Consider the following 20,946-nt stretch of genomic DNA (forward strand, 5'->3'; position numbering starts at 1 on the left):
GATCTAATATTTTTAAAGGAGAAGAGATGTATTTTCCCCTAATTCAGTGAAGATCAGCTCTGGGGACTGTTGTAAATAGCACACAGCATTTATAATGATAGTTAAATTGATATTTAGTTATACAGTGTTAATCCAATGAGGGGAAAAAGGTCAGCAGGTTGGTGAATATGATCTAGACTTTTATCAGTAATTTGCATATTATATCTTGGCAAATGCCTTTTGGCAGTCCACCTTTTCCACACAATAGTAAAATACTAAGCAGTAGCCGCAGAAATGCCCTTCTCGCCAACAAACAAAAGTTATATTTATGTGAAAGTGCTTTTTGATGCAAATCTGTTTGGTAATAGCTGCACTGCAGCTGACATGATACTCATTGGCTAGTTGGATTTTGTGTTTTGCGGGGGATTTGTAAATTATCTGCGTAGCTGATTCTGGCTTACTGCTTGTTTTGTAAATACTCTGTATGTGAATGTAGTTAATGAAGATGTGTGGGTTTTTGTGTGATGGGGTCCTTCTGTGTTTTCAAGCGAATTTATACAGCATGTCTTGAAAATTTTAATCTGCCTCTCAAAGTAATGTGCTCAGGGTCAGTAAGTCTGATTTTGATTCTTGTTTCAGCAACTTTTTCTGCATCTTCATTTATAAGTAAAATATATTTACCCAGAATTGTGTGGACTACGGCGTCTGAACTTAGCTGCTGATTTGGTCAGCTTAGTATTTGGATGAAAGACCACACAAGAAAAAGGTGTGCAGTGTCTGTCTACTATTACACACTGGTGTATACCTAGCAGGCGTCCTTACTGTTTGAAAACAGATTTTACGTGGCAAGCTGGTATGAATGAAGTGCATTGTCTGAATAGATGGTGTGTGTGTGTGCATGATGGGGAAAAATACTTTACACTTGCCAGCAGCCTTTAATGAGACGTGGGGGGCGGGAGCACAGAGACCACGATCCCTTTTCCTGGCAGTAATGGAGTTATGCTGATAGGGATTTCTGTAAAACTTTACATTGCCACTTCCCTGCGTTCTTTCTTTAGTGTATAATGTTCTTCAGTCTGGTCTGAGTATTTTAAGCAATATTGTTTTGAAACAAAAAATGGCTTTAACCTTGTGGGTAGGTACTTGGAAAGCTTCAAACTGCATCCTAAATACTTTGTAACTTTGTGGTGTTCCTTTGCTTGGAGAAATAGGCCGTTGGCTTTACATCTGACTTCTGTGTGGAGCTGTGTCGTGATGGTTTAGGTGTTTTTGCCTGATAAGGTGGAGTATTGCGTTGATGCTGTTTTTATGGGGGAATGATCCAGTGCGATGTGGTACAATACAATTTTTTTCCTTGATGCCTGATAAGAATGTTGTTAAAATGTAATTTAAAACTTACTTTTCTATGGTTGGGATAGGTGCTTGACCAAAGACTGGAAGCAGTGTAAAAATAGCGTGCCCAAAAGGACTTGGGACACTCTGTGCCTAAAGGGAGGGTTGTCTCCCTCTGGTGGCTAGGCTTCTTTCAGCTTTGGCCTCTTGAACTGTTCGTCAGAGGAAAAGCTTTTCAGATGCCTGTTTCAGAAAGACAAATAATTCCAGTGATCACTTGCATCTGTATCCATATTCCACCAATCTATAAAAATAGTTTTCCTGTAAATGGAATTGGAGTTGTTCGTTCTGAGAGGTAAAATGCTGCTTTGATTTTACTTGACAGCATGTGTTTGCCAGTAGAAGCAAAGGAGAAGTTCCATGTGAAAGTGTCATCGTGGTTGAGGTGCAAAGGTTTTAGGTATAGACTAAAGAAAATTCTGTGGCTGAGTCTGAAATATGCATAAGGCTCTCTTTTGTTCTTAAAACCTTCAGGGAATGCATGCCAGTTAAGGGGGGGGCGGGAAATCATTCCTTAAGAAGGCTCTATCTAAAACACATATGTGAAAGTACCAGGCCCCGCTTCACCTGTTTATTGAAGGGGAATGTGTTGTCTTTTCTGCTCCCAGTCACCTTCTAGACCTAGAATATCCAGCTTGGAGAGAGAGCCACAGGGCAAGGCTAGGTTGCCCATCTTCTAGCACCCTATCAAAAACCAAACCTGGGTAAGCTGGTGAAGTCCCTGCTGTGAAAGAAAATCACCAACCCTTCTCAGGATCAAAAGAAACCACTTCAATGGTAAGTGACAAGAACCCTAGTACTACTTCTGGGATAATTGTTACGGGCAAAACTTCTTCCTGAAGTCTGTGGTAGATTGTATTGGCACTGAAAAATAGTAAGCTCTGTCTTCTGACAGAATATTTCTCTTCATCAAAATTCAGTCCTGTTAGGACTCCTAAGGTTCACTTTCTTTTCATTAAAGCAGATTTGAAATGGAAAGTTCCTTGTAAACACACAAAGGAAATAAATATCTTTCCTGCCTGTGCAGCTGGTTAATGATTGCGGAAAAAATCTAAGCAGGAAAAGCCAGCTATCTCCATAACTCACTGGTGGCTTTCTCAGTCTATATCTTACTGATAACTTGGTCTTAGTTTCAGATAAAGTACATGTTGGTTTTTGTTGTGTTGTTTTTTTGTTTTTTTTTTTAAAGCGGTGAATGAATTCTTATTGAGGTTTAGTGTAACCAGAACAACACAGGGACTACAAGAATTCCAGTGGGATTTGTTGATGCTAGAGGTCATGTTTGACAAATAGGAAAGGAAGATAGGCTTTTGGAATATCCCTTTTTCATTTAGAGATATTAAAGAGAAGTACAATTTCTAATCTTACACCTCGTAAACCAGAAGGGTCCAAAAATAACAACTGAATCTCCTCTTACCTAGGAGGGAACTAAATCTGTATTTTTCAAGAAATACATATTATTGCCCTCTTAGAACCACACTTATCTTTCATAAATAAATAAATAAATGTTATGGTGGACGCTGCCTTTCTTTGGAAATCTCTCATTGCTACAATTTTTGATAGGATTTGGAATTACATTTCTTACATTGAAGCAAGCAAGGTCAGTGCTCAAAGCGTGAGTCCTATAAAATCTGTTGCTTCACAAAAACCTGCAAGTATAAAATAGGACAGTTTCAACCTATAAAACCATTTTTCTGCTTCAGTAAAAAATGAAAGCAAATTCTCTTCTGTGTTTGTAAACAGACAAGTTGTTTTCCAGACTTCTGTCCATGGATGCATTAGGGTCATGACAAAAATATGGAGTCACAGAAACTTTTTCTTGCTTCCCTATTCCTGTCCACTTTTTGTTAAAATTCACTCTGGAATTGATGAAAAGTATTCCTTCACTATGATTCTTAGGTTTTCCACCAAAGGTTAGATATAGTACATGATGAAGTTTAAATTTTGTAAACCAGTGTTGAGAGTGAGGTTAGTCGTAAGTATTTTTAAGAACCAATGTTTGAATTTTTTTCAAAAAGAGTAATGTGTTTTAGTCTACTTCAATGGAACTGATGAGATAAATATCAGAAATCATAAACAAGATGGCTAATATCATATAATAGAAGAACAAAGACAATTCTATTCAAAAATGGAGATGACAAATACAAACTAAGTAGAAATACAGGTTTGTCCCTTGCTGTCCTACAATGTTGCTTAGAAGCTGAAAAAATGTTCAAGACAGAATAATAGAATGGAATTTTTACCAGCATCACTTCTGACTGTTACTCTAATGCTAATTAAAATTACTGTTATTGTGATTGGATGCAAGGAACTTACAAGTTGTCATTATAGATTTTGTTTTCAAAGATTTAATATTTTTGTTTGTTTATTCTGATGTTTGTAGTGTCCATGCAGAAGGTCTTGCAAATAATAGTAATACTAATAGTAGGTAAAATGTGTGTAACTCGTTAACAAAATATGCTAGCGGTCTATTAATATGTATTTATACATGAACCAAAGACAAATTGAGAGGGCTTGAAAAAATGCTTAAACGAGATGGGATGAAGGACAAAGAAAAAATACAAAAAGGTGGAAAGAACTTGCCATCTTGCCCTGCTATTGTCCTACTTAATAGGATAAGAATTAACACTCGTTAAAAGTTGTTTTCCCTTTTTAACTGATGCAGGTTTTATGTTTCTTAGCTAGTGATTTAATCTTAATTGGACTTCACTAACAGGATAGAACATGGGAAGTATTTCTTGAGAAACAAATGGGAAAACTTTTTCCTGCAATAGGTAAGAAGTACCTTTAAATCTGATATCAGTTCTAAAGTACTTCTGTAGTCAAGTAAAATGAGAAAGGCTAATGAGGCATAGAAATCTGAAAGTATTTCATTGTTCTGTGGCATGTTCTTGTGGCATGTTATATCACACAAAACCATGTGAGTGTTGACCTTCATCTGTGGCTTTCAAAGAACATAAGTTTTATGTCAGTTTAAAACCTGAAAAATTGACTAAATGATCTGAAAGCTGCTTCAAGGTTTCTTTCAGTAAATGCGTTATTATTTAAACAGATTTAGGAGTACTTTGAGTAAGATTACTGATTTAGGAAATTCTTGTTTGACACAGGAGAAGCTCTGAGAGTGTTATCTTTTTAATCCAAAGGGACAAAGGAGCCAGAACTTCCTAGATTAAGTTATTTGTAGCTTTTCAGTCTGTGTCTTAAAATAACTACAGGAAATGCTTGTTTTTCAGCTGCTGTAGCTATGTTTTAAAGAGAGAGGCCATTTTTTTGTTGGTGAAAAGAGTAAAACTTCTAAAGCAACCTGCCAGAACTGATTTTTTTTTTTTCTTTTTCCCCTCCCTTCTTCCCCCATCCTGAGGGGTCCTTCTGCTAAAAATATGGTCAGCAGTATATTAGAATTAGGACAGCAGTATATTAGTATAGGACAAAAGTAAGTGTTACTTCTTTATCACAGTAGCAAAAAATAGTGTAATGTTTTACTATGTTTTCAGAGTCTCCACATTTTGCAGATTAATTTGAGTTTCTGGTTATTAATGTATTTGATGGTTTGTGGGAAGCTTGATGCAAAGTTAATTTCATTAGTACTTACGTGGGATTTACTGTTTCTTTCAGAATATGTATTAAAATCTGGGGTTTTTTTTCCATGAGGAGTTATGCGTGAAAATTGCCTTGCAATGCTTTTGAATTCTTTGCTCCAGTATAGTGTCACTGTAATTCAAATGGCAAGTGTTAACAACTTGACAAACTTTTCTTAGACATCACTAAAGTTGAAGAGTAGTCCTTTGTGCCCTAAATCTAAACAAATTTGAATAAATTTCCTATTAGAGGGGAATCACTTGGAACAGCTTAATGGTACCGAATGAGATTTCAGGCTTTTTGGAGGGTTTGAGTTGACTGACTGAAGGAAATGACTGTGGATGGGAAAAGAGTATACTAAATTCATACTGAAATGTGGTGTGTGGTGGTTTTTTTTTTTTTTTTTTTTGTAAGGGCTGTGAGCAGCAAGCTGAAATATGAGTGTGGTTAGTATAGAATAGGGATAGGTGGAAGTGTACTCTAGATGTATCCTGGTATGAATGTCATAGTTCAGAGATGTAAAATGTAGCTGGAGTGAGGCTGGGTTTAAGAACTAATTAATTTTTGTTTTGGCAAAAGGCAAATGTAAGTAGTTGAAGTGGTTCCTCAGTATTGCGTGTTTTTTTTTTTTAAGCATTTTATAACATATTTTACTGTTTCCTTCAAACACAAGCTTGTGGATGCTGAAAGTTGTTTTTCCTTCAAATTACTTGATTTTTCTCTCCAATTTTATTGAGCTTCTTTGGTTTTAAAAAATCAAGTATGTATACCACTTTATAAAATAAAAAAGGCAATTCATGCCTACTTGCACCTAGTTTCATTTTCAGGAGACATCAGTACAACATCCTGCATTTGTGAAGGTTGGTATAGATAGAACTTAACCCAAGAAGCATCCTGTGTATCTTCAGACTTGAAAGTAATTAAGGATAGGTTCTGTGGGTGGGTGTTATGGTAGGACCAACCAATGAATCCTGTTGTGGAAAAAAGCTTGCTGTAAGGATAGGTTACTGTACTGTGCACTCTTTTTAATTAATATCTTGTTATTACACAAATACTAGATTGGTGGATATGGATACAAGAGCAACAAACTTCAATCTTAGTTCTTTGCTGTAAATGTTTTTTTAAATGGATGTTCATTTTGTTGCAGTAGTTATACTTCATTGTGTTTATCTATGGGGAATCTTACTTAAAAGAATATGAGCAGTAATGATCTATTACTTGATAATTTTCTGAAGTTGCTGCAGCAAAGATGGAAATGCACTTTAAATTCTGCAGAAAATATTTTATGTTTAGCTGGAAGAAAAGCACTTGTGGCTGTGTTAAGGATGAACTTGAAACACCCATCCTTGAGGGATACATTACAAAAATGCAAAAGATGGAAGGACAGAATCGGGTCAGCATATGTTTTATGTGCTTGAAGCTGCTTGGTTATCTTGGGTCATTGCTAGACATGATCTGTGTGTGCTTAAATTTATCCTGTGGCAAGTGGTCGATTAAACAGAAACTTTCTGTTGCTGTGTTGTCTATAATGGGAACTCTAATTTCTGTTCTTTTGGCTGTTGGTTCTCTTATAATCAACATACAAGATTCAACTTAAGAACCTAATGTGATGAAAACGTCTCCAGATTGTTGTAACACTTTATTTTTGCCATTTTTTACATTTAATGTGTGAAATAAGAAGGTCTTTTCATGTTACCTATGTAATGCTCTGTAAGGCCACCCTGGCCATTTGGTATAGGTGAACGAATGGTAAAGAACATTTGGCATCTCTTAGTTCCATTTCAACTCAGTAACTAAAAAAAAAAAGTGAAATATTACCTCATCTTGATAGGTAGCTTATGTGATTGTCAATACTGCATGTTGAAGCAATAAACTATTCTCAGCGCTGTCATTAATCTAATAAGAGAGCTAAGTGTAACACAGAAGGGAATTGAAGATCTGATATGTTTTGATATCCAAAAGGCAATAGGAGTAAAATCAACTTGTTGAATATAGTGACAATTAGGGCTAAAAGAACTTGGGTTTGATTAGGTCAAGTTCAATTGTAAAACAATGTGGTTGATACTACTTTCATATTGTAAGACTAACAAGCTTGTGATGCTGTTGGCAGATATTCTGAAATGGCTTATTCTCTTGTACTTGCAAAACCTTTGTATTTAAGTTTTAGATCATTTCCTGATCAAATGATAGTCTTTTATACTTTAGTAAAACTGAACTTAACTTTGCTTAGTTTGAAAATTATTTGGGCAAGTTAGTAGGAAAAAAATCTCAAAATTATACTTCAGTCTCTGTTTGAAGGTCAGCTCAAATTACTGGATTAGATAAAAATAAGAATGTACATGCATTTATCAGCTCTTTCTGATTCGGAGGCTCATGTATCATCTTGTGAAAATAGAATCAGCTGAAGTTTCAGAGAGCGCGGAAAGAGTCTTGTGTCACTGGTGAGGTTGACTTTACATGGGAGTGTGGAGGAGTAAAGTTCACCATTGTACAACATAACTGTATTTCAAAAGTCCATAATACTCCACTAAGTATGAAATCTGTATGCCTTTATTTCTGTTTTTTTGTCACTGCTCATACCATAACACATGAAGCGGTTGGTTCTGTGGGCAGCAGGGATGAAGAGAGGTTGGCTTCTGAACTTGCAATGACTGGACGTGGTTTATAAGCTTTTCCTCCCATTTCTTCTATTTACTTTTATTTAGCTTTCTGGGTAACAGGAGACTATGTATGCCAATTCTTGAACTGTCTATGTTTGAGTGGGCAGCTAGCATACCACTGTAGGCCACCTGGATGTAGCCATTGCATGGCCAGTTGGACCAAGTAGACCCCCTTGTTTTTCATCTGATACGGGCTAAAGAGATGTCTTCAGGAATTGCATGTACCCTAGTGCAAATAGTGTTTAGGTTTGCGGTGGGAAATTAGTCTTTCAGGAAAATTTCTGCTGGTGACAAATTGGGTTGAAACTAGCTGAAGCTGTGTGGGAGATGTTTTTGGGTTTGTTTTTTTTTTTTTTTTTGAAGTAAATGGACTAACAGATAACTGGCTGTTTTGGTTGTAAGCATTACGTATCCAACAAAACTCTGCTAATAATGTGGAGCACGGTCCAGACAATTTGAAGTGCCTGTAGGCAGAGTTGGTCACTAGTGGTTAGCCCATCTCATTCTTACAGGTGTAACGGGAAGTTGATTCTGTGTCTTCATTGTGCTTTGTGCCTTTCTAGTTGCAAGCTGTGGAGCTAAATCAGAAATGCTCTTCAGGGTTTTACTACATTTGTAAACACCATTTTCATCCACACTTACGTACAGAGTGTTTTGCATCTGGGGAGTATTTTGTGGGTTTTTGCCTTGTCTTGTATTTTTGCTTCCTTGGAGAGTTTCGTGCTCCTACTTGTTTTAAGAGGGTGTGACCAGTGGCAGCATGAGCTTAAGCGTGGTTTCTAGCAGAGAAAGCAGTTTTGGAGTATCTAGTAATAAGCTTGCCAACTTTTAGAGGAGCATGCGGAGATGATCAGAACAAGTTGTGAAAGTTGCCAGGTTAGGCAGGCATGCTGTCTTCATTTTTTCTAAAACTAACCAGGGACTGTCTCAAGATTTAAAACTGCATTTTAGGAAAGTACCATATTTTCTCTCTCCCTGCATCTCCCCCACCCCCATACTTTTGAAGTGCACAAAGGTACTTTGGTGAAACTTTCAAATTAAATTCGTGTGGTGATGCTTGACTTTTAATTTGAGGTTGCCTACAGTTTAAACTATAGCATGAACTGCCTGATTGATCTCAGTGGATGTAAAAAAAATACAGGATAGTCCAAGTGCTTATGAAATGAGATTACTTCTTCAGCAAAGTGATCAGTGCCTGGGGTTTCATTTTGTTCCTGGCATTTAACCTTGCCTAATGTATTTCTAGGTCTTTCTGTGTTAATCCGAAATTTGTTTCAACTGCAGTTTAGGCTGGCCTAGCTGCCCAGTTGTGTGCAACAAGGCAGTCATTCCCCACTCACTCTCCCTCTCCCTTTTTTCTTTTTAATCTAACAATGATCTTTGTAGCTTTCAGTTGTTCTTCTGGATTTGGATGTGGAAACAACATTATGGACTGTTGGCCACATCTAGCACGAGAGCTATGCAGTAATTGGGAAAAGGATTCTGGGGTCTGTGTGTGACTAGTCAAAAGAATCATAGAATAGTTTGGGTTGGAAGGGACCCTTAAAGGTCGTCTAGTCCAACCCTCCTGCAACGAGCAGGGAAATCTACCACTAGATCAGGTTGCTCATTAACCCATGTCCTGTTGCAACAGTCCCTGCTAAAAAGTTTGTCCCCATCTTAAGCCACCTTTAAGTACTGAAGGGCTACAGTACTGTCCTAGATTCATTAAGATTGGAAAAGACCTCTAAGATCATCAAGCCCAACTGTCAACCCATCACCACCATGCCTACTAAACCATGTCCTGAAGTGCCATATCTACACATTCTTTTGAACACCTCCAGGTATGGTGACTCCACCACTTCTTTGGGCAGCCTGTTCCAGTGCTTCACCAGTCTTTCAGTAAAGAATTTTTTCCTAATACCCAATCTAAACCTCCACTGATGCAGCTTGAGGCCATTGCCTCTCATCCTGTTGCTAGTAACTTGGGAGAAGAGACAAACACCCGCCTCACTTAGAGCCTCCTTTCAGGTAGTTGTAGAGAGCCATAAGGTCTCACCTCAGCCTCCTCTTCTCCAGACTAAATGATCCCAGTTCCCTCAGCTGCTCCTCACAAGACTTCTTCTGTAGACCCTTCATCAGCCTCGTTGCCCTTCTCTGGACATCCTTCAGCCTCTCAATGTCCTTCTCGTAGTGAGGGGCCCAAAACTGAACACAGTACTTGAGGTGTGGCCTCACCAGTGCAGAGTACAGGGGGAAAAAGTACATGGTCTCCCCAGAGCCTTCTCTTCTCCAGGCTGAACAACTCCAACTCTCTCAGCCTTTTGTTATAGGAGAGGTGCTCTAGCCCTCGGATCATCCTTATGGCCCTCCTCTGGACCTGCCCCAACTGGTCCATGTCTTTCCTGTGCTGAGGGCTCCAGAGCTGGATGCAGGACTCCAGGTGAGGTCTCACCAGAGCAGAGCAGAGGGGCAGAATCACCTCCCTCATCCTCCTGGCCATGCTGCTTTTGGTGCAGCCCAGGATACAGTTGGCCTTCTGGGCTGTGAGCGCACATTGTTGGCTCAGGTGCAGCTTGTCATCCACCAGTACCTCCAAGTCTTTCTTGGCAGGGCTGCTCTCAATCCCTGCATTCCCCAGCCTGTATTGATCCTGGGGGGCATTGCGTTATTTGCAAGGTCAAGCAACCCATTTTGGGGAAAAAAAAAATATAATTCAAGCAAAAACATCCATTTAATAGAATTCTGATTTGTTAATGGTAATGCTGTAGATAGGAAAGTCAGCCAAATCTTAGAAGCAGCATCCCTAAGCAATGGAAGTTGCCAAGCTTCAGTATAAGTGAAGAAATATTGATCTGAATGTTGTCGTGTTGTGATGGGATTTGCTACTGCTAGCCAAGTAAAAAAAAAATTCTAATGACAGTCAGCTGTAAAGTTCATAAAATGGCTGCATGTATTTGAAGAAGTTTTTGGAAAAATTCGTTCCTTCTGGATGAACTTGGAGATGCATTGGATTTTAATATTACCTGATGAAGTTGGTGAACTGTTGTGTGCAACAACAAGGTGTTTGGTTTTACTTAATATTTTTTCAAAGAAAACCGTAAATCCTTTCTATGAGCAATTGTCACCTCTATTCTTAATTTTAAAGTGCTTAGGGAAAAGTTCAAGTTACTCACTGAAGGAATTTTTTCTTTTTTTTTACAGAAAGGTACATTATATTTATTATGGCGTTAACAGCTGAAGCAGCAAGGTGCAGCAGAGATTTGAAAAACATTAGCAAGTATCAGTGTAATGGAGAATATATGCAGCTTTGGCAGTAAAGCTCTGTCCTGTACCTATTTTCTTTGATATTTTATGCAGTGACAATGAGTACTTACAGTCCTTGTAACTTGTTATAGACTTAGGTCCACTTGAAAGGAGTTGTATAACTTTAATTTGCTCATGAAAATCAGAACAGATGCTTCTGCAATAGTTAATCTTTTTTTTTTTTTTCTTTGTTGCTTTGTGTGTGGTCAAAAAATGACAGACTTTTCCATTAAATTCCTTTATTGAGGAAAAGTGGATTGGGCTCAAGGTGGAAGATTGGGAGGTGGGGAAAAGCAGTCTTTTAAAAGCCTGATTTAAAAAAAAAAAAAAAATTGAGGCGGCTATTAGGAAATGAATTTATTCAATAGTTATTCAACAGCTTGGATATCTCGCATTGTTGATAAATGTGCTGTTTTAAATGCACTTTTACTGTATGGCTTGTAAGGTTTCTTTAGACAAATTTATTTGCTTATAGTTAGGCAGTCTGGTGATGCTTTGAGGACTTTTCTGTTTTGCCTAATACGTAATTGTAACTGCTTAAGAATTTTTCTTTGGTCCTTGATGTAGCAGAAAAAAACAGATTATTTTCAAAGTAGTATTGCCATAATACAGACTTCAAAGTATGTATACTCTTCTTTTTTCATTATGTAAGGGAAGAGATGAAAAATATTTTTCTGTCTTTATCTGGACTGGCTGTTCTTAAAATTCCTAATTTGAAATGTGTCCCCTTTGTTGTTTTTTTTTCTTCCCCGTAGATTTGAGTTCTGTGAACCTGCCTTTGTGGTTGGTAATTGTTTGGAAATAGCCTCAGACAGTCATCAATATGACCGGATTTACTGTGGAGCTGGAGTCCAGAAAGACCATGAAAACTACATGAAAATTTTATTGAAAGTTGGAGGCATTTTAGTAATGCCTATAGAAGATCAGGTGACTTAGTGACAATTTCCCGTCTTTATCTTTTAGTATGAGAAATATATAATTTAAGGAGTGCTTTTAAATGTATATTTGACTAAGTTAATGTTCAGCTAATGATATCTTAAATCAGTGTATTGCTGCAGTTAATCAGGTATTAGTATTTTTAATTAAGTCTTGAACTTTTTTCCCTTAAACTTGTAGGAAAGCATCAATATCCTGCTTACATCAAAGTCTGTGGCAAAACTGTGTCTTCAGTGAAACTATAACTCCATTCATAGTATTTTTCAGCAGTGTATTTTCAGCAGTCCAAGAACTGCTTTGAAATCTACCTGCCTCACAGATGTTTCCAGTCAGTACTTAAAAACAAAGAAACCACCCTCTAAACTAAGAGAATTTACTTCAGAGAAATATGAAGTAGCTGTGAGTAGTGGGACATTGTAAAGGAAGGGAAAAACTGAAGGGAAAAAATATGACTCATTTAAAGCAGTTTTCAGTGTTGCTTTTCCATGTTAGATTAAATGTTTTTCAGACAGGTGTATTATTTTAATAATACTCCACACTTTTATTACTTCTCACCCTTAGATCTCAAAAGGCTTTACAAAGGTAAGTATTATTCTCCCTGTTTTACTAATAGGCAACTTGAGAAAGACGGATTATGTGATTTAAGCTGGTGTCCTCCTAAATACAGATAATTACTGAAATGCTTGTTGATGAACATACTAATTACTTTGTCTTCCAAAAAGAATTATCACATTATATATCTTGCTTTCTCAAAATACCAAAGTGATTTAAACATAACCTGCATAATTTAGTTCCATAAATACTTTTTTCAGTATTTATTGGACTAAGATACTATAACTTGAAATTGATGGAATCCACTTTAAAAGTAGTCACAGTTTGAAAGCAGAATGAAAACTGTGGATATTACTGTGGTTAGGGAGCTAGAGCATGTAAAGTACAAGGAGTAGCTGAAAGATCTGCGTTGATCTAGCCTGCAGAGAAACAGCAAAGGGAACATTTAATTCCTGACTTTGGCTTCCTAAAAGGGTGGAGAATTTCCTTAGTAGGCAGGGGTCCCAGTTCTCTTTGCAGGTGCACAGCAAACTGAAAGAAGGATGTTACAAGTGGCAGCAAGGGGTCATATTGTGTGCATATAGGGAAAACAATTTTTCATAATGAGAGTTGTTGAACACTACAACAGGTTGCCTAGACAGGTTGGGTAATCACAGTCCTAGGAGATCTTTAACTTCATCAGAAAAGCTTCCAAGTTGTCTGATTTAACTTTGAAGTTGGTTTTGTTCAAGCAGGAAGTAGGACTCCAGAGGTCACTTCCAATCTAAAGTATTCTGTGGTCTTTTGGAAAAATCGTAAAAAGCAAAAGTCACCTTGGGCCTTAATTTTCCAGCTGCATCTCTTCCCATTGCTGAAGAGCCTTATTCAGTACTCTACTACCAAAGTAATATTTCAAGGGATATGAAAGTCCTTTCTGTTCATAAAACAGCCTTTATGAATTAATTTTGAAGCACGTCTACATAACAGTGTGTTTGAACACCAGTTTGAATAGTAGTGAGTGTGGCAGAACTGTAACCACTGATTTATTTTTGTTTTTGTTTTTATGCAGCTAACACAAATCTTGAGAACAGGACAGAACACGTGGGAAAGTAAAAATATCCTTGCTGTTTCATTTGCTCCACTAGTGCAACCAAACAGAAATGACAACGGCAAACATGACACTGTGGGACTGCGTAAGTGTCATTTGTGCTCACTCCCTTTGGCTTGATGGGTTGTTACAGTGCCTGCTGATGGTGTTCTGGAAGTCGGGAGGCTATGCTATACAGACATAATATGATAGAGCAGGAACATACAGTTCAGTAAAGCAGTAGCTCACTGCTATGTTCATGTGCTCCTGGCACATGTTCTGTGTTGCTAAACAATTAATATCCTGAAGTGAAATGATAACAGTCTTTTCAGATTATTTTTCCAGACTTCTTTTGCTTTTAGATTCAGCTTCTCTCTTTCTGCTGACGTATAGCTAAAATAGCAAGCTAGCATTAGGTCTGTCAGGAATGCTAACTTCTTGATGGTCTCCCAGAGAAAAATGCTGCTTCTTTTTACCCTGAAATGGAAAGAACAGGTCTAAACTGCAGCTGTGGTACTGAAGGATATTGATAGCTGAGCATGCTCATGTCTGTCTGCAACTGATATAGTCATGCCTAGCTGTTTTTTTAGTAGTCGCTGGGGCTGGCCTTCTAGTTGCAATGCTTTGAATAAGATTAGTAAAGGTATTTAGAAAGTCTCTGAAAGTACATCTGTTGCCAAGATGATAAGATAGTATGATAAGGGGAAGGAGAAAAGAGTGGCAGAGAAAGGTGTAGAGTTGAAATTTTCTTTTAGGGGTCAGGGGTAGGAGTAGTGTTATACACAGAGCTTCAGTAACATGTGGGAACTTAAATTAGCCCAACAAAGAGCCTAGAAGATAACAGCTTTTCTTTCCTGTTTTGGTCTGTTAACGTATAACCAAAGGGAACTAATCCTCCTGTCCTCCTTGCATGTTTCTTGCCTACACGCACATTTTCTAGCTGTGGAACAGGTATAAACCCTTCAGGAGTCCAGGATGTCCTACCGGGTTGCATTGCCTGCAACTACTGATCTGGCTATTAGTTTTGAGAGTATGTGTGAACTTGCGAAGAATAGTTCCTGGTTGTAGTTACCTTTACTTTTTTATTCGAAGTACAGATATTACTTTCCTTTATGTAATCAATTCTTTTGCAGAAATGATTCATTTTGGTTGTTTAACACTTGCTTTCTGAGACCTCAAAAGCTGTTTCCTGAAATTTGCTTTTTAATACACGATTACTTTTTTCCCCTCATTTCTTTGCGTTAGATGTAATCCATAATAGATAGACTGCATTATGACTAACAGTGAAGTACAGAGGTGGCTTGTCACGCTTTCTGGTCTTACTATGATTTTATACAGTCTGACTCCCTAGAGGATAGTGGAGGATTTTTAATTGTTTTCCATCGCCATTCCTGAATTTTTGGAGGTAAATTAGTGCAGACCAGTGGTGTTCAGAACTGAACTACAGTACAGTAAAGGTGTTTCCTGTAAGTAGCTTAATGTAATCATTTTGAAATGATTCTTCAGTGAGAAGAGGGAAAGAACACACAATTGTGCTACTAAGTTGGCACTATTTAAAAGAAAAGAAAAAAAAACTACCAAAACATATAGGGGCTTGAAGTTGCACTGTAAAATGAAATCAGTAAGATATGCTTCTTTCCACTGCTCAGGCTGATCTAGTTTTATCATGAAGCTTTAAAAAAAAAAAAAGTGATCTGAAGCTCAAGAAATAATCATTCCAGCCAATTCCTCGTTTACAGTAACATTGTCTATTTGTTTCAAATCCACGCACCTGTAAATTATCTTAGCAGTTCAGAGAAGTCTAGTGAACATTAAACATTATCCTTATGTAAACTTTAGCCAGAAACTACGGATGTCGCTAAGTAAACACGGAGCCTATGGCATACTTGGTACAACCATTGAATGCTTTGAAACAAATGTGATGCTATATATAGACTACAGTTACAACTCTCACATTTACATAGGGCTTCATAAAATATCTGTCAGTCAGTCATTCTCTAAGTAGAATCTTTTTTTCTCGTGGAAAACTACAGAGGTGTTGCTAAAAGGATCATTTTACCAACATGGTTAGGACACAGTTTACTGATGCTAGACAACTGTAAAGAAGTGGACATAAACATCAAAAAATGGCATTGTGTTCCTCTCATTTTAATAAAAGTATTCTTAATGTGAATAGTTTGATTAATGGTTTTAGGAGAGAAGCTAAGACAGATTGGCAGTAGACCACATACAGATTCTCATGTAATGATTTAAGATGGCCTATTCATCACCAGAATGGGTACAGCTGTGTGGCATGTTGCAAGCAGGAATAAATGCTCTCTTTTGGTAGACTGTAAGCTATGAGATAAAGGTCAAGCACCACTAGCATTGGTAAAGTACATATTCTGCATCTCAGCAGAGTTTTACATTTGAGCAGGGTGTTAACGTGGTTGCAGAGCTTCATGCTTAGCTTAGTGTGGGAAGTAAACTTGTGTTGACCCACAGTGTACTGTACATATTAAAAACTCTCATCATGAGCCCAGTACATCACTGAGAAGTCACAAGGGTAGATTTTATTGAAGTCTAACTTTCTTTTTTTATTAAACTGTAATGAAGGAGAAAGACGAAACTTCTTATATTCAGTCAAATTTTACTGTATTTTTAAGTTTGGTTACCCTCAATTTTTAAACATCAAGCAAGTTTGAGAAGATCACTAATGAAAACGAGAGCTGTATTTCATGGTCAGTTTGGCTTAGAATCCGTGAATACCACGAGAGCTTAAGGGTGCCTCAGAAGTCTTTCCCTAGGTGTCCTCCTGAGTAGTTCTGTATTCAAACAGATTTTGTATTACTTGCATAGGAAAGATCTCTGACTATCTCACTGTAGGACTTCCTAACTATCCTTTTTACCTATCAAACATTTCTTTTTTCAAAAAAATACAGCATGTCTGAAGCTTTATAGAAGCTCATTTTCCTTACTCTGTCTGTCTGTGTGTGTCTGGGATTTGTGAACAGAAGTGCAGACGCTTTAGGCCTTGATTTCCTTTACATACTACGAATTGTTGGTAGTTACCAGTTATAGTTTATGATGTGAGATGTGACTGTGAAGAGCTTACTTTGTCTTCAAACCTTTTAGATGCTGTTGTCTTCAAAATCGAATAGAATATAATCAATTGTAACTAGCACTAAAAGTAATATGACTGTTTTATGTTATCTAACAGGGTAATAAAGCTGAGAGCTTAACTGCTGTTACACCTTTTCCAGTGTTTCAAAATTTTATTCTGTCCTCTTCTGAAGGAAGTAATATTTTTTTTTTTATTCTGATTTGATGAAGTCTCTATTACACAGTTCTGTGTGTGGGACGAATGCCTGCTAATCGGTTACTTCAACTTTATATACCTCGTGCTTGCATTTACTATGATTTGCATACAGTCTACAATCATGGCTTGTTTAGCCTGATCTTACAAATATGTTTTGTATGGTTAGACATGGTTTTGTTCTTGAATTTTGAGTGGGTTTTGTATTAAACAACTGAGGCTTTTTTTTTTTTAAAAATTTCTGTTGGCTTTAGCTGAAATCAATGTTGGCTGTCATAAACATCCGTTTGGTTTCAAATGTGAGTAACTAGCATGCAGCTGAAGTCAGTATGTGAAACAATAGATTTTGTTTGAAATACATTGTTTTTTTAGCTGAATGCAATATTGGAAGTGTAATTCTCAAAATTACTTCTTCACTAACTTCTTCCTTGCTGTAGTCCCAATTAATTTGATGCTACTTTGTATAGCAACAAAAATGACAAGCAGGAAAGTTGAACAGGCTGCAGGTTTGGTCGGTGTGCTTTTTTGTTTTTGTTTTCCTTGTGATTAGCCAGCCATAGCTCATCTAGGGCAGGCATCCAGCAGCCCAGCAGTAGTCATCACCTGTCTGTCCATCATTGGAGGATATGTGGCTTTTGGCTTTTTGTTACTTTTTTTTTTTTTGTCTTCAGGACTTCAGTAATTTTGATTACTTTTCTGCTGCAAAGATATGGGTAACTTACCTGGTTCGTCAGCTGTGAATTTGATATGGCTCTTCCTGATGAGTTGGTTTCAGTAGTAAGTAGGGAAAAGCGTAGTGAGTACAAGACTCAGGCAGAAGAAGGACACTTGCCTAAACAGAGGTGACATAGGAGTACAAGTGGTTTCCCAGCAGCAGGATCTTAAAAACATTGCCAGCAGTAGGTCCTGAGACTTGCCAGGTGTTAAAAGGTGACAGTATTTGTTGTATGCTTTTTAAAATTTATTTTAATAATCTGTTCATGCATTCTAATTCTCTTGTGCGTCTGTCAAAATATCACTTAGTTTCTTGGACTGTGCCACAGGGTTTGTCAAGGTGGCTGTATCTGCCCTTGTGTCATTTGCATATTGTATCGTGTGCTAAAATTTCAATTGTTCTTGAACATAAGTCTTACTGCCTTGCAGCTCAACTTTTTGCCAGAGGGGAATTTCACTTAGTATAACTTACTTTTCTTTCATTTTAGCTCCATGTGCTGTTCGGAATCTGCAGGATCTAGCTCGAATATATATCAGACGCACCCTTAGAAACTTCATAAATGAGGAGATGAAAGCCAAGGGTATTGCTCAGAAGGCTCCTCCAAAACGAAAACGCAGGAGATGTCGTAGACGCAGGATTAACACCTATGTGTTTGTTGGTAATCAGCTCATTCCTCAGCCTCTAGATAGTGAAGAAGATGAAAGAATGGAAGATGATAACAAAGAGGAGGAGGATAAAGATCACAGTGAGGCCTTGAAGCCAGAAGAGCCTCCTCGAAATCTGCTGAGAGAGAAAATCATGAGTCTACCATTACCTGAATCTTTAAAAGCATACTTGACCTATTACAGAGAGAAATAACTTGTTTAAGTAGAAATAATGCCTACTGATAGTTCCTTTATTCTTGAAAATGTAGCATTTATTAAAAAGTAGGTGGACAAGTTATTATTAGTCTTTCATCAAAGACTGAAGTACAGCGATAAATCGTAACTTGTCTCTATCTTGTCTTTGCTACAAGGAAGACTTGCATTCAACAGTAGAATCCCTTTTTAAAAATCTATTTTTCTTTAAATTTTGAAAATACTGTTTTAACTCTGATAGAAATATATATTCCATTATGCAGCACTAATCAATATTTTGCATGGTAAGTCTTTTTTGATCCCTAACAGATTTGTATTCATAAAAGGATGAGTGAAATTTTATATATGCTAAATAATTGTTAAACATGTGCATCGGATTTGATGAGCAATTTGTCTGTATTTATTATTATTAGGGGAATGTTTTAAACATGCAGACACTTACCCTCTAATGTCAGAATCAGACCCTTTTAAAGTTTATTTTACTATGGCTTTGTTGCAATCATTGTAACTGTGTTGGTATAGATGTATTCCAACAACACAAGTGCAATAAATGTATATGGACACTGAATAAGTTGGCTTTAATGAAACATGAAAATACAAGTTCTGAAATGTCAGATGACCCTGCTACTTCTACATTTGTATCTTTTGCCAAAAGACCTTGAGAAACGTAACAGCTTCTCTCAGAGCCTTAAAGAAACATCATGTTGAATAAGAAGCAAAGCAATGCTTACTTCAGCTCTGCTTGTATTTAACTCCATTCTACACTTTCAGTATTTCTAACTAGAGGCACTTCCTCATTTGTGGGAAGTTTAGGACAGTACCTTTTGTTTATTTCTGCAGCTCACAGCATTGAGTTAAGATGCTTGGTAATACAAGATTGTAATTCAGATTTCAGTCATCTATATTTACTGCTTTTAAGTAGAGGTAGGATTTCAAGAAAGTTTAGTTTGTATTGCTTATTGGGATAGATATAATAGTAGAAGTTAGATAGAATTTGTCGAGCAAATGCACTTTAGTAAGTGAATTTTATACTTAACATGCATCTCTGAGAAGGTAGACTTGTGCTAGCCTATATTTTGTTTCTGAGCATGGCTCTTGGCACAAAAATATTTATAAAATCATATGTATCTTTTGGAAACCTAAGAGTAGCAGTGCAACTGTGGGGACCCACAATAATGCTGATTTAAATCCTTCTACAAGTTTTTTAGTTGTGAAGTTACTTGCAGTTCTCATTTTGTAACTTTGTTTGCTTTTACCATCTTAATTTCTTCATCCTGTTGTAACATAACCATGAGGGAAAACACTATTTGTTAAGAACTTGGCATGATATGCATTGAAAGCCACAGTCATTGGAAACATCTGCCTGTTGGACCCACTGAAAAACATTCCTCTTGAAATATCCTGCACATTTTATAATACTGGTAACATTTTTTTTTGTGTAATAACAATAAAATATAATAATCACATCTTTCTAAAACAGTAAATGTTCCTAGTCCAAGTATTTGTAACCAGCCAATATTCATGTGGTCTAACAGTCCAATATTGACTTCAAAATATGTAAGCGTTTTGTTGCATATGGGAAGGTAATACATAATCCCATGGCACTGACTCTTCATGGTGCATTTCATGCTGTAGTCCCTGTTTTTTAAGGTACTTCATAGTAATGTTTAAGTGGAACTTGATGAAGGCCTGTTGTACCAGCATGTGGAGTTACTTTCCGCAATATATTTACAGTGTAAGTAAACTATTTGAAATAAATATTCTGACTTTATTTTAAAAGCAGGAAAAACTAATAAGAAGTAATTTTCCAAAATAATGATACTAATAAAATAATTCTGATGCTTCTGCTGTAAGAATTGAACATAATCTTGTTTTAAATGGGTTATTTTAGGTGGAGTTTAAATAATCTGGAGTTTGAGATGTATTTTGTCTCTCCTTTTCTTGGAGTCTACATCCATAAGCTCGAAGAGTATGAGATTACTAAATATTGCTTAAGTACTTTAAAGACTTTAAACGGGATGCTTTTGGAGAATATATTTCTGCATTCTTTCACCCCTGTATGCTTGGAAAAACGGACAGTGGATGACTTGTGATGATTCTTCAGTATGTAAGGGTTTTTTTTGGAGTCACTGAAAGAGAATGTTTCCTCTGTGTTTTATATGTGGATTTATTTTACACTCTTGAATTTATATTTGCATAAATAAAAAGGTAGAAATGCAAAATGAATTAAAACTTAATTTTTGCCATCTCAATTGATGATGGGGACATTGTTGCAATAAAATGGCTTTTTTGGTGGTTTCTGCTTGCTTGAATGTCTGTGTTTCTGTGCAAGTATTTTCAGTTATTTGGAAATTCGGATACCAGTTGTTTTCAGAGTTAGGTCAGTAACGTTTTAATAAAGGCTATTCTTGAATTTCAGAAAGAGTAATACACCTTCTTGCTAAATTATGAATTTTTTCCGAAGGCTGGAAGGTGAGATGTTACTCATGATACGGGAAAACTGTTTTGGGCCCAACACTACTTTGAAGTACCTGTAGAGAGTTAGTTGCTTCTGGAGAGCTCAGAAGCTATACTTGAGCGATACACTCAAGAGCAGTTTCATGGTGGGTTTTTTTTCCTTAAATATTGAG

At 36.9% G+C, this 20,946-nt stretch overlaps 1 protein-coding gene across 8 annotated transcripts in view; it reads left to right on the forward strand.

Moving 5' to 3' along the window:
• Positions 1-20,628, forward strand: part of PCMTD1 (protein-L-isoaspartate (D-aspartate) O-methyltransferase domain containing 1) — a 47,077-nt gene extending 26,449 nt beyond the window's left edge. For all 8 annotated transcript variants that reach the window (XM_075416162.1, XM_075416163.1, XM_075416164.1 and 5 more), the window contains 3 exons: positions 11,651-11,822; positions 13,432-13,555; positions 17,947-20,628. In XM_075416162.1, coding sequence (XP_075272277.1) covers positions 11,651-11,822; positions 13,432-13,555; positions 17,947-18,317 — 667 coding nt within the window. In that variant the 3' untranslated portion in view covers positions 18,318-20,628. The remainder of the gene's footprint in view (positions 1-11,650; positions 11,823-13,431; positions 13,556-17,946) is intronic.
• The last annotated feature ends 318 nt before the right edge of the window (positions 20,629-20,946 follow it).

The sequence above is a fragment of the Opisthocomus hoazin genome, chromosome 3, assembly GCF_030867145.1.
Source record: "Opisthocomus hoazin isolate bOpiHoa1 chromosome 3, bOpiHoa1.hap1, whole genome shotgun sequence".
Taxonomy (NCBI): domain Eukaryota; kingdom Metazoa; phylum Chordata; class Aves; order Opisthocomiformes; family Opisthocomidae; genus Opisthocomus; species Opisthocomus hoazin.